The 15,648-nt window shown below is 42.5% G+C and overlaps 1 protein-coding gene across 4 annotated transcripts in view; it reads left to right on the top strand.

The window, feature by feature from the left end:
* Nucleotides 1-593: 593 nt before the first annotated feature.
* fer1l6 (fer-1 like family member 6) overlaps nucleotides 594-15,648 on the top strand; it is a 25,861-nt gene continuing 10,806 nt past the window's right edge. For 2 of the 4 annotated variants that reach the window (XR_015034650.1, XM_085765997.1), the window contains exons 1-32: nucleotides 594-679; nucleotides 3,468-3,556; nucleotides 4,230-4,338; nucleotides 4,888-4,942; nucleotides 5,029-5,160; nucleotides 5,255-5,317; nucleotides 5,437-5,515; nucleotides 5,611-5,767; nucleotides 6,315-6,501; nucleotides 6,641-6,742; nucleotides 6,852-6,942; nucleotides 7,038-7,155; nucleotides 7,240-7,474; nucleotides 7,567-7,675; nucleotides 7,761-7,989; nucleotides 8,442-8,562; nucleotides 8,681-8,781; nucleotides 8,961-9,063; nucleotides 9,210-9,329; nucleotides 9,461-9,613; nucleotides 10,246-10,417; nucleotides 10,559-10,683; nucleotides 11,330-11,464; nucleotides 11,556-11,705; nucleotides 11,803-11,910; nucleotides 12,003-12,065; nucleotides 12,976-13,074; nucleotides 13,197-13,422; nucleotides 14,509-14,645; nucleotides 14,721-14,822; nucleotides 14,908-14,953; nucleotides 15,103-15,147. Coding sequence is in view for 3 of the 4 variants with exons in the window: in XM_085765997.1 (XP_085622123.1) it covers nucleotides 663-679; nucleotides 3,468-3,556; nucleotides 4,230-4,338; nucleotides 4,888-4,942; nucleotides 5,029-5,160; nucleotides 5,255-5,317; nucleotides 5,437-5,515; nucleotides 5,611-5,767; nucleotides 6,315-6,501; nucleotides 6,641-6,742; nucleotides 6,852-6,942; nucleotides 7,038-7,155; nucleotides 7,240-7,474; nucleotides 7,567-7,675; nucleotides 7,761-7,989; nucleotides 8,442-8,562; nucleotides 8,681-8,781; nucleotides 8,961-9,063; nucleotides 9,210-9,329; nucleotides 9,461-9,613; nucleotides 10,246-10,417; nucleotides 10,559-10,683; nucleotides 11,330-11,464; nucleotides 11,556-11,705; nucleotides 11,803-11,910; nucleotides 12,003-12,065; nucleotides 12,976-13,074; nucleotides 13,197-13,422; nucleotides 14,509-14,645; nucleotides 14,721-14,822; nucleotides 14,908-14,953; nucleotides 15,103-15,147 (3,778 nt within the window). In the remaining variant the exon portion in view is untranslated. The remainder of the gene's footprint in view (nucleotides 680-3,467; nucleotides 3,557-4,229; nucleotides 4,339-4,887; nucleotides 4,943-5,028; nucleotides 5,161-5,254; nucleotides 5,318-5,436; nucleotides 5,516-5,610; nucleotides 5,768-6,314; nucleotides 6,502-6,640; nucleotides 6,743-6,851; nucleotides 6,943-7,037; nucleotides 7,156-7,239; nucleotides 7,475-7,566; nucleotides 7,676-7,760; nucleotides 7,990-8,441; nucleotides 8,563-8,680; nucleotides 8,782-8,960; nucleotides 9,064-9,209; nucleotides 9,330-9,460; nucleotides 9,614-10,245; nucleotides 10,418-10,558; nucleotides 10,684-11,329; nucleotides 11,465-11,555; nucleotides 11,706-11,802; nucleotides 11,911-12,002; nucleotides 12,066-12,975; nucleotides 13,075-13,196; nucleotides 13,423-14,508; nucleotides 14,646-14,720; nucleotides 14,823-14,907; nucleotides 14,954-15,102; nucleotides 15,148-15,648) is intronic. The other 2 variants (XM_085766000.1, XM_085765998.1) reach the window with 2 other exon arrangements.

Genomic DNA, 15,648 nt, shown 5'->3' with positions numbered 1-15,648 from the left:
GCTCTGTTTACCAGGGGTGGATTTGTTAACTCTGCCAGTTTCATACATCCTGGTCACATGATTAGCAGTTTCCAGGTATACACACACACACACACACACACACACACACACAGACTTTAGGTAAACAGCTTCAGAGTCAGCGGCATGTTATCTAACCAGTTACCACAGAAAAAATTGATTATTGGACAAGTGATAAGAAAGAAAAACAGATCCATTACTAATATCGCAATGAATACTTTACATACAGTGTTGCAAAAAAAGAAAAGAAAAAAAGCCATTTCTGCAACGTCTGCTATCACTGAAGACAAAAAAAATACAATCAGTATAAGAATCTGTAAAATCAGCAGAAACACAAACTATAACAAACTAAAACAGGGAAGTTGAGTTTTTAGAGACTCTTTGGCTCTTGAAATCTCAAGCAGATCATCAGGGGAGAATGAAGAGGGTCTCTCTGCTTTACTACTTCATCCTCTGAACAAACATTTCAACCACCAATCACTTGATGAGACAGCCGTTCAACATTTTGCCTTAACGTCTGGCTGACTCTCTCTGGCAACACACAGATACACAAATATACACACAGACAGACAGACAGACAGAGGGGATGCAGCCGAGCATGTCCAGACACTGGAGCCGATGAGAAACGTGACCTGACTGCAAGGATGGATCCCAAACTGAGGTAGGACACCTGCTCACAGCATTGATGCGTAGAGTTCAGTCAACAGACTCCTTCTTTACTTACTGTGTTTTTTTTTATAAAGCTTCTTTCACAAACTGACAGTATGTTCAGTCTCACACATGTAGTTTAGTTGCTCCTCATTCATTTCATTGAGACCACAATTGCAAATTTCTTGCAAAAAGATTATATAGAATTAACATTTTTAGCTGCTGTAGTCTTTGCTGCAAATTCGGCATCATCTGAAAGTGCGCAACCTTTATCAAATGCATGCAAAAACATATTCCAACACACACTAACTTAGCTGATGCTAGTGTATTGAATACATACTGTATTAATCCATGGCGAAATAAGTCCCCAATGAATGCACTAAATCCTCCTTCCTGTTGACATCACTGAGCCTTTTTATGTGTCATCATTAGAGCCACAGACTGACAGATGAAATCAGACTGGAGACACAATAATTAAATAATTTTAGTCTTTTGATGGAGAATCTGATATTTTATTGATCCCAGAGAAGAAATTAGTGAGTTATAGTTTCTTCACCAGAAAGGAAAAGAGAAAATGTTGTGGATAGGAAAAATGTGATATGAATAATGTGAATCCCTATGAACTCCAGTTATACACAAAAGGTCTAAGTCAAAGACAAAAGAGAGTTTGGATTTTAAGTTTTCTTTGGATTAAGATCCACACTGAACATCCAAGGATTTTTTTTTTCAAAACTTCTAAATATAAAATATGAGTTTCCTACATTCTTGGGTAACTATTCTCACAGTGTCACTGAACTTAAGTGGTGTGAACTCTTTGATTCGTGAGTACAGTTGTGAAAAGGAGCAGGGAGGGCAGGTCACCTTTTATTTAAACCACAAACTAACACAACACTGTAAAGAAAGTGAAGCAGTGGAACCACAGCTGGTTAAACATGGAGAGAGATAGGCTGAGAATATTTTCTTTGGTACGAGGGGGAAGGAGCTGAGCTCAGCGGTCGGGTTTTAATCCTCGAGTGCACATGTATTAAAATCCCAGACTGGGCACGAGGTGGTGAAGAGAGTGAGGCTGTTGGTGAGGATGAGCTGAAAGATGTTTGGATAAGTCTTTATTTACAATCCTATCAAGATGATTAAGGGACTTCGGGAGAAGGAAAGGCTGTAAAAGTCTGAGCAAACTGGGAAGATAATTTGACCCTGGAAATAAGCCAGGGCCGTTTATACCAAAAACAGCTGATGGTAAAAGAGAAGTGTCATTCAGCTTTGGCTGGGAGAGGAATCATGTCGTAGCGTCGGCAAAGAGAGGAGAAGCTGAAGAATCAGAGAGACTGTGAGATCTGATTCACTGAGGTGGAAGTGAGGGTCCTGAACCTTCCTGGTGACTCTTGGTGAGAAAAGGAAACTTCTCTGGACCCGAGCAGGATGGATGAGCCTGAGAGTCCAGTGACTCAGCGGCGGTGAGGAGCTCCACTTCAATTTGTAAACTTTCTTTCTTTTTTTAAGTGTATTTTTTGGGAATTTGGGGCATTTTTAATTGATAGAATAGTTGAGAGAGACAGGAAATGGGGAGGCAGAGAGAGCGGGAATGACATGCAGCAAAGGGCCACTGTCAGATTCGGGATTTGAACCGGTGCCGGCTGCAGCGAGGGCTATAGTCTCTGCACATGGGGTGCCTGCTCAACCCACTGGGCTATACGGTGCCCCATTCTTTAACTTTTTATTACATTTTTATACAGGCCTAAAAGACGCCTGTGTTATGTTTGGAAATCACAAAATTTATCCTGGAGATTTCAGTCACATCCGGACGTTCGTATCCTGTATTCCTGAACAATTTTATCTCCACAACTTGCATAATTACATGATCACACAGTCACAGCTTATATTGTATTTACTGTATTTATTCATATTTCTTATTTACTACAAAAGAAGATTTGCAATCGTTAGTACAATTCAAAGACTAAATACCCTGAGTATTTGAACGCTATTTATTTGAAAGTCTTTTTTTTTTCTTAGGAATTAAACTCACAGTGTTCGTTAAAACAGCTCCTAACTTATCAAGTTTTCAAATTTTAATGATTTTTAGTTTTACAGTGCAATAGATTTATGAATTTGCTCATTCAAGCTGCTTTGATTGGTTGATTGTCTTTAGAAACAAATGTGGAAATGTTCCATATGTGGGATTTTTAAACAGATAGCCATCTGTTTAAAACCAGTGATGTGCAATAATCACACATCACAACAACTCATGTGTGTGTGTGTGTGTGTGTGTGGGGGGGGGGGGTTATCATCATATACAGAGCAATTTTGGTTTTGATCTATATGAAAGTGAACTGTGCTACATTTAAAATACTGAGAGCAGTGATCTTCTCCGATGAGTTAGCTAACAGGGCAGGTATCGTGGAGTTACCCACAACACTGGGTGTGTATTTAGTTTGTTATTTTATGGTGAATTAAAACAATCATCATCATCATACTCAATATTTGGCTTGAGTTGACTCACTGTACTGAACTCTCTGACTCACCAACATCAGCTGACACTTAAGTGTCTTCTGACAATGAACCACAAGGTTTAGATTGCAGCCTTCTTTACCTTTCAGGGAGGGGGTGGGGGATTAATGATCATGCTACATTTAACTGAGGCCAACATGGATGTGTAAAACCTTAAATACAGTGTAATATAATCCATCTTTCTGTGTAGCTATACTAATATTTGCTGGTCATTTACTTGGAAGATGTCTGTAGGCAGACCGGGGTTGAAAGTTGAGTTGACTAACTGAAAGTCTTCCTCTTCCTCCTCTGAGCAGGAAGGGCAAGATGATATTTGGCCTGAAAATGAAGAAGAAGAAAAAGAAGAAAGACCCAGACCTGGTCCTGGCAAATAAAGGAGCTGTGGGTGAGGCCTGGAAAACAAACAAAGACACACACACACACACATTTATCCTTGTCTGACTATTAGTGGGGACCGATTATTGACATAATGCATTCACAGCTCCTTAAACTGATAATAGGCCTAACAGCTGGAGGGACATCCAGCTATACTCATTACCCCTCAAACGGACATTAGACTTACAGGGTCCATTATTTTAGTCCCCACAAACCTGCTGGACCCCAGAAGTCCAGTAAAACAAGTACACACACATACACACACACACACACACACGAATCCCTCAGTCTTGGCTATACAACAGAGTATGTAATGTATCCCTGTCATATCATTGTGGATGAGACTAACCCTTGTCAAACAGTCAAACACTGGAGTGATAATGTTGCAGTCACGGTTGTTTACACAGAACATCATGGGGCATCAGAGTATTTAACTGTCTGTTTAACTAGTGCAGTAATCAAGGTGTTCTAGTATTTTCTTAAAGCCTAAAGCACCAAACTCCATCATGAAATTAACATGTGTGTTTTACTTGATAATCCTGAGTAATTTCACAACCGGAGCATCTTTTACATTCAAATCTATTGATCACTCTTTTAAGTTATGTTACTGTTGTTAGTACCGTTGGTTTGCAACATGAGGTCAGTCCACTCGTGTGTGTGTGTGTGTTCCTCTATATCTGCAGACAGTGAGGCCGAAGCATCTGAAGCATCTATGCTACTGGAAGGAGAAAGCGCAGAGGATCAACCGGGACCCTCTGCAGTACGAACCAGAATAATACCAAACAACAAGAGGTGGGAAATGTTTTATACACGCTATTAAATGGTTGTATATAATATTATATATTATATATTATATAATATATAATATAATATATGCACTGACAAAAAGTGTATAACATGAAATATCCTGTGGGATTCAGTCAATTGAGATTGACAGATTGTGAGAATGTGGCAAATGGTAATCCAGTTTGGCTGTATGTTATAACAAAATTTGATACTCTGATCTAAAATCCCTTGGAGAGATGAAATTGCATTGACTTTTGGCAGTTTATGAAAATAAAACCACAAGGGAATAAGTGTTTAAAAAAAAAAAAAATCATATTCTATTAATATTTTTCGTATTTGTTTGCATCCCAGGCAGCGACACACAAAACTTTACACCTTAACATGATACATTCATGCTATTAAGTTATATAGCTATATAGGATTAACTGAGTTTATTGTTTATTTACAACAGGTAACAGATCATAAATAGCCGTTCATTATTAAAACCTTTACATGCACATTTCTCTGTATAACTGTTAGATTTTGAGTCTGACCTGTGCAGTAAAACTTCCACAGGTCCAAACTGAAAACTCGCATTCAGGACAGTGAAGGGAAACCACAGAGCTTCCAGGTAACAACACGCAGATCACACAATATAAAAAGAAATAACCAAGCTAGAGTAAGTATATAGATGTAATTCTTTATGTTGGTTTGTAGATTGCCATTAATATCACAGAGGCGAGGCAGCTGGTGGGGGAAAACATCGACCCCAGTGTGGTGATTGAGATTGGTGACGAGAAGAAACAGACGTCCGTCAAAGAAGCAACCAATGCTCCCTTTTACAATGAGGTCAGAATAAACAGATGATGAAATAATTTAACAAACTTTCTTAGTGTGTGTGTGTGTGAGTTTTCTAACTGTCCTCCCCCTCTCTGTCCATTAGTATTTCGTGTTTGACTTCTTTGCCCACAAAGAGGTCTTCTTTGACAAAGTCATCAAGCTCTCGGTGAGGAAGAAGAGCAGATCAGTGGTTTCTTCCATGAAATTTAATCTTTTTTTCATCTTGACTTCAGGTATCTTGTGTTTTTAATGTCCATGTTTTTAAACTCATGCTCTTCTCTCCAGGTGATGCACTCTAAGATGCTGAGGAGTTTCTGTGTCGGCTCCTTTAAGCTGGACGTGTGGACAGTCTACAAACAACCAGGTAACGACCACCGTCCACGTCACGGTGCATCAATCCCCTGTGAGTTCAGTCTGGGGTGATGGAGTGATGGCTCTCTCTCTTTCTCTGTGTCTCAGGTCATCAGTTCATGAATAAATGGGCCATGCTGACCAATCCTGCTGACATCAGCACCGGGGTCAAAGGTTATGTTAAGTGCGACATCAGCGTCACAGCAAAGGGAGATGCTGTGAAACCAGGTCCAAAAGCGAGTGATGCTGACGAGCAGATAGACAAGTACGAAAGCCAGCTTTTTTCCTAAGTGTTGTTTTTCTGTAAGGATAAACATATTTTTTTAATATTTTGCTCATGTGTTAAAAGAACTTATTATAATTTAGATATAGAGGGTCCACATAAGGCGATTATTTGAGATCATGTCACGTAAAATATCATATACCGTGGAGTTGCCATATTACCCGGAAAAATCTACTTTATTGTTATTTAATGATTTCAAGTAGACAGGCACACACACCCATTTTATTCTCTTGGCATATTGTTGCACCTGCATGTACAACTAATACATCCTCCCTAATTTCAGTCATAGCAATGAATGTAGGATCTCTTTATATGCAGACGATACTCTACTGTTTGAAAGTTTTGGACATTTTCATTCTTCTCTGTAACTGATTTAGTATATTGTGTGATTCACTTTGTTGCACAAGTTTGTCTCATAATTTTATGTGGTAAATAGTTGTTACCATCACTCTAGTTATTACTGATATACCTGGTTGTTTAAAGGCTCATCGTCTTAATCTTTGTGTTTTGCTGTGATGTTCCTCCTCAGGAACCTGCTGATACCAGAAGGTTTCCCCTCTGAACGGCCGTGGGCTCGTTTCTGTGTGAAGGTGTATCGAGCTGAAGGCCTCCCCCGGAACAACTCCGGCATCATGGCCAACGTCACCAAGGCCTTTATAGGAGACAACACAGCACTCGTAGACCCATATGTAGTGGTCAGCTTCTTCAAACTAGCGGTGGGTGAAATAAAGGTTACCTTAGACGACTTTATCGTCAAGTAAAGGCTCAGAGTTTTATATTATTCCAAATTCAAAGATGTTTTTGTCTTTTAAGGCGACTAAAAAATGATTCTATCTCCTTACCTTCACCTCTCAGGGTCGTACAGCCACTCAGAAGTCCACAGCAGACCCAGTGTGGAATGAGCAGATTGTCTTCACAGAGATGTTTCCTCCTCTGTGTCAGAGACTGAAGCTCCAGGTCCAGATGCACACCATTTTAATCTCAAAAATACATTATCTTTAAATGTTTAATAATACTATAAACATATCATTGTGACAGGATTTTGGCTTCTTTCTTTTTCTCTCAGGTCTGGGATGAGGGAAGCATGAGTGATGTTGCCATAGGAACCCATTACTTTGACCTGAGACGTATCGCCAACGAACAGGATGGTGACAGAGGTAAAGAGAGATGAAGAGATGGGTTTGTCTCATGGTGATTGTCCATCTTCTCCGTCTTATTCCCCCTTTCTTTATTTCCTTCTTGCTTTCTTCAGGATTTTTACCAACTTTTGGTCCAGCGTGGATCAACCTGTACGGCTCCGCACGCAACTCTTCATTGGGTGACGACACTGTGGAGCTGAATGAGGGCATTGGAGAGGGCGTGTCTTACAGGTCAATGTTAAAAGATGAACATTAATCAAACATTTTGATGTAAAGAAACCTAGATCAATGAGTAACAAATCCTGCTGGTATCAGGGGGCGGGTCTACATGGAGTTGGCGGTTGAAATCCTGTCAGGAGGCAGTGGTTCAGAGTCCAAACTCACTCGAATGGTGAAACCAGCGAAGGATGCTAAAGCAGGAAAGGCCGGAGGGAAGGATGGTAAGACGGCAGCAGGCGGAGCAGCAGGAGCAGCAGCAGGAGGAGCACCCGAGGACGACAAAGGGAAAACCGTGGCAGCAGAGGTCCTGCCCGTGGAATCTCCACCTGTGGTAAGAGCTGATGTCCTCAGTGGTTCCAATATAGAAACTACTGCACTGCAAATACTCCGGTACCCATAAACCTTTGCTGTTTCCGTGTCCAGCTGGATGCTGACAACAAGGAGAACTTCCTGCTGTTTGGTGTTTTGTTTGAAGCCTCCATGATCGACAGAAAGATTGGAGACAAGCCAATCAGCTTTGAGTTTTCACTGGGTGAGTCATCAAATCAAACATTGAAGTGAGATCAAACTACCGCTGCAGGAGTCAAACCCTCCTTTATTTACATCTTCTCTCTCAGGTAACTATGGCAACACCTTAGAGCCCAGCCTCAGTGTCAGTCCCGTGGTCCCTCGGAGGAGGAAAGCTCTGGAAGTCCCAGACAGCGGTGACTTCTTCAGCACCTCCCCTCGAAGTTCCCCCCCGATGTCCCCCTCCTCCCCTCTGCTACCCAGAGACCCTCAGGAGACTCACTTGCTCTATAAGTCCACCACGCCTCCAGAGAAACCGGTCATTGTCGAAGGGAACAGGTGAAGCCACATTAACATTTGATAACAGACTTAGCTTATTTCAATCAATCAATCACCAGCTAAACCAGCTGGGAGTCATGAAGAGGCTGAATGACTAATGGATTAGCTATAGGAAAAGGAAAAGCAACTGGAAAGAATAATGTGTGTGTGTGTGTGTTCTTGTACTTACTACGTTGTGAGGACCGGCAAATCATAACCAACAGAGTGAGGACATTTTTCGGAAGTGAGGACATTTTGACCGGTCCTCACTTTTTCCAAGGGCTGTTTGAGGGTTAAGACTTTAGGCTATAATTAGGTTTAAGTTAGTTAAAGAGTAATGGTTTGGGTTAGGCATTTGTTTTGGTTGGTTAAGATTAGGGTAAGGGACTAGGGAATACATTATGTCAATGAGTGTCCTCACAAAGATAGCCTTACAAGGGTGTGTGTGTGTGTGTGTGTGTGTGTGTGTGTAGGTACTACATGCATCTTCCCCTGGAGAAGCAAAAGCCGTGTGTTAATGTGCTGAGCCAATGGGAGGACAGAACCTACCGACTCTACAACTCAAACATGCTGGAGAATATAGCTGTTCTGTTTGTATGTGCACACACACACACACACACACACACACACACACCATAAAAGTGTCAAATTGAACCTAAGCACTCAATAAACCTGACGACACTCTTCAGGTAAAATATTTCTGTCCTCTCAGGAAGGGGGCGTGGCCAGTGCTGCAGAGCTGCACAAGAAGTCCGACCCCGGGGCCGAGGACATGCTGAAAATCGTCCTCAAAGAATTCTGCATGGACGCAAGGTGTGATCAGATATCACAAGAGCATGTGTAGTTACTGCAACGATAGTGGGAAAGTGTGAACAACACGTTGTTTCTTTATTGAATTAAAATGTCAAACATGGACAATTTTCTAGCGTTTAATAGAAATTATACTTCCAGTTCTATCCACACTGTGTTCAATGTGTGTTTGTTTTCTACAGGAGTTTCATAGCAGGAGCAGAGGCCAAGCTGAAAGCAGAGCTGAAGTCCACCAATCTGACACAACTGGACAAGAAACGCCTGACCTTGTGCACACAGGAGCTGGTGGGGAAATAGTTTTTGATTTGAACATTGTTTAAACTACAGACACTGTCTTAGGTGGCAAATGTGGGGTGTTTTACAAAAGAATATTCCATATACATTACCATTAAATGTGTGTGTGTGTGTGTGTGTGTGTGTGTGTGTTGCAGGATGGTATGATAGAAGAGGCCCAGTCTTTGGGAGGAAGGAAGAGAAAAGCTGGTGGTATGAAAGAGATGCTGCAGGATGCAACAAAACTCACACAGAGACTTCGCTTCCTGGTACAAGAGGTACAGGACTTTTGTGTGTGTGTGTGTGTGTGTTTGTGTGCATGCATGTGTGTGTATGTGTGTTATACATGTGCATGTTTTTTTCTTATTCACCCTGTGCATCTTTACCTTTCTTACCCCACACGCCGCAGCCCCAGCACACAATACCAGACATGTTTGTGTGGTTGCTGAGCAACAACAAGCGTGTTGCGTGCGCTCGGGTCAAAGCCAGAGACCTACTGTTCTCCAGCAACCAGGAGGCCCGAGGAGTCCACTGTGGCAAGATAATCACTCTGTTCCTGAAGGTAGATGCACTGCAAAAACTCAAAATCTTTCCAAGAATATTTGTCTCATTTCTAGTCAAAACTAAACTCTTTTCACTCAAAATAAGATTCATCACCTAACAATGAACTTGTTTTTAGATCATTTTCATTTGTTTCAAACAAATTTTCACTTGAAATAAGTATAAAGTTTCAAGTGAAATTGCATAGATCCAAGTGTGCGGAGATCTTTTTCTTCAGTTTGGACACTTATACTACAATACCTCCAGCACCTTAGCAGAGAACCAGCCGGGTGAAGCGGCAGCCCCCTTTTTGCATATACTTGAAATAAGTAGAAAAATCTGCCAGTGAAAGTTTTTTGTGCTTGTAATAAGAATGAAAACTTGATCCACTGTCAGATTCTTCTCCTTTTTTCAAGTGAAAATCTGCTTTAAAGAAGTAAAAAGTGTCTAAAAACAAGCTACTTTTTAATGTGATGAGTCTTATTTTAAGTAGAATGAGATTTGTTTTGACTAGAAATGACATTTTGACTAGAAATAAGACAAATATTCTTGGTAAGATTTTGAGTTTTTGCAGTGTGCTCACACACAAGTTAAAAACTCTTGTTGCAACACAGGCTGGCACGCACAGAACAAACATGTGTGTGTGTTTTGCAGCCTCCAGGGAAGCGATTTGCAGGCCTGTCAGTCCAAGCGAAGCTGGATGTGTATCTGTGGTTTGGGACCTGCCCCGACTCCATCCACATGATGGACGACCTGCCTGCAGGATTCACTCCGGCCAGAGGGGGCGCTGACCCCAACAACCCACCAACACACCTGGTCTGTGCAGGTGAGCAGGAAACTACAAATACAAGTTTCTTTTTCAGTCAACACAAAACATGTAATGTGGTCAGAGGGATGTTTGTTATACATTTAAATTAGTTCTCTGACCCTAAAATACATCCCATGTTTTATGTTGTTTTGTCTCCAGAACAGCATCACTTCCAGCTCAGGTGTCACATGTATCAGGCTCGTGGTCTGATCGCTGCCGACAGCTCCGGCCTGTCTGACCCTTTCGCTCGCGTCACCTTTCTGTCAAACTGCCAAACCACCAATGTGAGTGTGTGTGTGTGTTAGAAGGGTTCATTGTATGTGTAGACATCACTAGATTTTTAGCTTCATACGGTATAAAGGTAGATGTTTGTGTTAAAGCTCCATACAGTATAAAGGTAGATGTTTGTATTAAAGCTCCATACAGTATAAAGGTAGATGTTTGTGTTAAAGTTCCATACAGTATAAAGGTAGATGTTTGTGTTAAAGTTCCATACAGTAGAAAGGTAGATGTCCATGTGTAGTGTGATTATAAAGCAGCTCTAGGTTCTATATTAATACTGTGAAAGTATCAAAATCTCAGTCTGCATGGAAATGCACACAGCCTGTATTCAGAAACTGAGCCTTAAAACCAGCCGTCAGGACTTCCTGTCACTTTGTGATGTCACAACAAAGCAGTTACAAAGCCCCATCCACCTGGACCCAGTGTGTTTTACCTGAAATCTACTCAGTTTTTTTTTTTTTTAGATCACTCAGAAAACAGTTAGCCAGTCAGAAGAGAGGCTCAAATCCTCCTCTCTTCTGATTGGCTGACACAGACTTGTTGTTACTAGAGCCCCAAAGCTGTTATCTTCATTTGTGGGCACAATCAAGTGACCTGAGTTGGTGTGTCCAGGTTTAAGGTTTTTATTTGTGTTTGTGTTGTTGTCAGATCATCAGTCAGACTCTCAGTCCTACGTGGAATCAGTGTTTGCCGATGCACCGCCTGCTGCTGAGTGGAGACCTGGAGCTCATCCAGCAGGAGCCTCCACGAATCATCATCGAGGTTTACGATGATGACGCTCTGGTACAGAGATGAACAGATCAATCAAGTCAAGGTTTAGTCATTATCACCTCCTCTCTCTGTCTGACCTCCTCCTGTCTGCTGCCATGTGCAGGGTAAAGCTGAGTACCTGGGGGCCACAGTAGCCGTCCCGGAGGTGAGGTTGTCCTCGGAAAGCTACAAACCTCCAACCCTGCAATACAGCCCGCTGCACTGTGGCAGTCAGACAGGAGGAGACCTGCTGGCTGCGTTTGAGCTGCTGCAGGTCGGTCACATGGTGTTTCTGTTGTGTAACCTCCAGTTTCCATCATAATAATGCAGAATGAATCGTAATATAAAATATCACTGTGATGACTGTGAAGATCACAGAGTCTGGAGACCAGAGTTTGCCGCCATTAGAGGAACAAGACGGAGGCATCTACGCGGTTCCTGAAAACATCCGACCTGTTCTCAGCACCTACAGACTGGAGGTTTGATCACCTGAGAGTCTGGACTCAGTGTTTGTGGTCTGATGTAAAAGATGAATCTGGTGTTGGTTTATATCTTTATTTGTCTCCGCCAGGTTTTATTCTGGGGTCTGAGGGAGTTGAAGAAGGTTCAGCTCTTGTCCGTCGATCGACCACAGGTACAAAAACAAACATGAATGAACAAGTTTGTCTGATTTTAGGGTTTTGGTTTAAGTGTTTCTTATCTTATCACATTTTTATTTAGATGCTTTTATTTTGGTGTTTAGGGGATAGTTCAACATTTTGGCAAATTGGCCCATTGCCATAATCCCTATAGTTTTAAACTCATCAAATACACAATCGAACAACTCCAAAACGCTCTTGTGGACAAGTTGTGACCTGCACATTCACCACGCTATGAGATAAATACAGAACGTCACGAGACGAGTTGTTTTAGAGGTAAATTCATGCAAAACTGCTGATGCGTGTTCCCGACAGGGAACGCAGTCTCTGCATTTACCTCTAAAACAACTCTGTCTCGTAACGTTCTGTTATTATCTCATAGCGTGGTGAATGTGCAGGTCACAACTTGTCCACCAGAGCGTTTTGGAGTTGTTCGATTGTGTATTTGATGAGTTTGATGAGGGAAACCAAGAAATCCCATTAGCCTCCGTAGCGTAGCTCTGAGCAGCTCACGGCTCTGCTCCGCCGTTCTAAAAATAGCTTGTACTGACAATTACAGGTAATGAACCTACTCCTAAAACTATAGGAATTATGGCAATGGGCCAATTTGCCAAAATGTTGAACTATCCCTTTAGGATGTTGTGCTTTTGGAAGTGTTGTGTTAGCTGGTGGTACAACTTCTATGTGTATGGATCCACTTTTGTGTTATGTTGTGTCTTTTGTCTTAGTCATTTCTATTCTATATGTAACAGATCTGAATCTTGATTCACATATGTGATATGTACACAAGAAAAATGTGCTGCCTCCCACAAGAGGGAAAGAGATAAACCGTGCAACAGGACGGAACCTTTACAGAAGGAAAAACAGATGGTGAATCACTCTTTTTTTCACTCTCTCACTCTCCAGGTCTTCATAGAGTGTGCAGGTAAAACTTTGCGTTCCTCCGTCATCCAGAAGTACAAGTCCAACCCAAACTTCTCTGTGTTGGTTGATGTCATAGAGCTGGTGAGACCTACACACCTAATAAAACATGTGTTTACAAAAAGTACGAGATGCTACGCAATCATATCTGGGTCTAAAGTTATTTTGTTCCTTGAGAACCTGACATGTTTTTCATCGTTCTGCAGGAGCTGCCAGAGAACGAGCTCCTCCACCCTCCTCTCAGTATCACTGTCGTTGATTGGCGGGCGTTCGGTCGCAGCACACTGGTCGGAAACCACATCATCAACAACCTCAAGGCCTTCAATTACATCGCTCCTCCAGCCCCGCCTGCTCCCATACAGACACACAAACTACCCAAAATCACGTACGGCCCCGAACCTGGAACCTCAGCAGATCCACAGAGCGCCGAGGGTAAGACAGCTGCACAGGGATATTAACGTTAACATACATCAACAACATCAAAACATGGCAGTAAAATAAACTTCGGTCTTTGAATTTGTGGAAATTTGTCTTTGAAAGTTCTTGAGAAGTCAGTGAGCGTCATGTTTAACCGTCCTGTTGTCCTCCTTGGTCAAGGAAGGAAGGAAGGAAGGACGAAGGGAAAGAAGGAAGGAAGGACAAAGGGAAAGATGGGAGGAAAGAAGGAAGGGGAGAAGGAAAGATGGAGGGAGGGAACAGATTGGGTCAATTGGGTCAAAAAGGAAGGAATGAAGGGAGGAAAGAAGGAAGGGACAAAGGAAGGAAAGAAAGATGGAGGGAGGGAACAGTTTGGGTCAATTGGATCAAAAGAGGAAGGAATAAGAAGTAAGGACGATGGGAAGGAAGGGAGGGAAAAAAGAGGGAAGGAAAGAAGGAAGGATGGAGGAAGGGACAACAGGAGGGTTAAAGTCCCACTCCCGCGACCCTTTTTGGTCATTTTAAAACCAGCTCATTAGCAATGCACCTCTGGGGGGTGGGCGGAGACTGCGCTGCTCTGCACCCGCCCAGCCACCTCCTCGCACCCCACCCCCCCGCTCGCTGACAGCTGGACATTGGACAATTACAGATTCAGCACGTTTAGCGTAAAACTCCACACTGGGATTCGATCCCAGACTGGAGCATAGTCCTTGCTCATGGTGCAAGCTGCTCTACCAGGTGAGCTATACCTGTTATACTTTAACAGCTACACCGAGCTGTCAAGCCTTTCACCTCTGAGCCAGATGCAGAGCGGGGCGGGAGCTTGTAGCACTAGTGCCCTCCCCTGGAGCTGTGACACGTCAGCTCCAGTCTCCCTGAAACTGCCAGTTTGCGTCTGCCATTGGTTCACAGCAATTTGAAGGCAGAAAAACTCAGAAATGCAATTTTGCACTTCCTTTTCTGCTGATATATGCTCTAACACAAGAAAAATGCCACAGGAACATGTGAAAAGCTAAAAAAACACGATTTTCACGGGAGTGGGTCTTTAAGAAGTTGTGTGATCAGTCTTAACCATGAGATGTTCTATCTGTGGTCCATCAGGACCGTCACATCCCACTGGAGAGACCAGTTCTGTTGCTGCTCTAACCAATGAGGAGTTTCTCGTCACTATTGATGACGACGCTCCGCGACCAGCCCCGCCCACCCCTAAGGAAGAAACCAAGAAGAAAAAGTTAAAGGTTCTTGATTTATCACTGTGATAATAATGTAGATCACATGCAGTGGTGTCTGATTCTTTCATGTTTAAAATCCAGAGCTCGAGGAGCACCAAGAGGAGGAAACGAACCATCGCTGACGAATCAGCAGAGAGCGTCATCGACTGGTGGTCCAAATACTACGCCTCTGTGGAGAAACAGGTGGAGTTCTGTTGCAAAAAAACAAAACAAAAAACCTTTTCAAAAAGATAATGTGTGATCATCTGTATATGTGTTTGTGTTGCAGGACAAACAGAAGGACAGCGCCCAGCTGCCCCAGGTCTTTGAAAAAGGTCAGAACTCCTCTGTTGTATCTGACATTGTGTGGTGATCATAGAGAGCAGGAGGCAACAGGTGGAGGTGTGAGCAGGTCATGTGTCTGTGTCATGTGACTCTTTGTCTCATACACACATACACACACACACATTGTTGTGTGTTGCAGCTTCTCAGTTCCACAGCTTGCTCAGCGCTGGACTGGATTCTCTGGGTAAGAACTCAGACGACTGAACCCTGAGTGAATCTCCCTGGTTTCTGTGGACAGATGTTTGCAGCTGTTTATGGATAATTGAGGATATCATACTGGATGTTTGGTTCTGTCACTGCATGATCTCCCCTGCAGCCGCCACTCCGGCTTCTGCTTCTGTAGATACATAAGTTGTGGTGGTCACTTGTTGTTGTGCAGGGATCAGCCTAGTGTGTGTTGTTGCGGTGGTGTGAGGTTATAACTGAGAGGAAAGGTCAACTTTTTTTGTCTTCTGGCACTTGTATGGTGGCCCGGAAAGTTCAACACACTGCAACCTAGGAAAACACATGAATATTTCCAAACGTGCTGCAAACTCACTAAACATAACAAAAGTGTTTCCATGTGTCCTCCCCTGGTAACTTCTCTGACTTTTATTGCTTCTGTTTCGTTTGTCAAACAACATTGTACACTATGTTTTTAGGTGGTGTGTAAAAATTTTAATTCCATTAGCGCGAGAGAGTGAAC

Source organism: Trachurus japonicus, chromosome 21, assembly GCF_045865225.1.
Source record: "Trachurus japonicus isolate A0001 chromosome 21, Traja_1.0".
In the NCBI taxonomy this organism is placed as follows: Eukaryota; Metazoa; Chordata; class Actinopteri; order Carangiformes; family Carangidae; genus Trachurus; species Trachurus japonicus.
The sequence above is the reverse complement of the archived record's forward strand: the minus strand, read 5'-3'. Positions and strand labels throughout refer to the sequence as shown.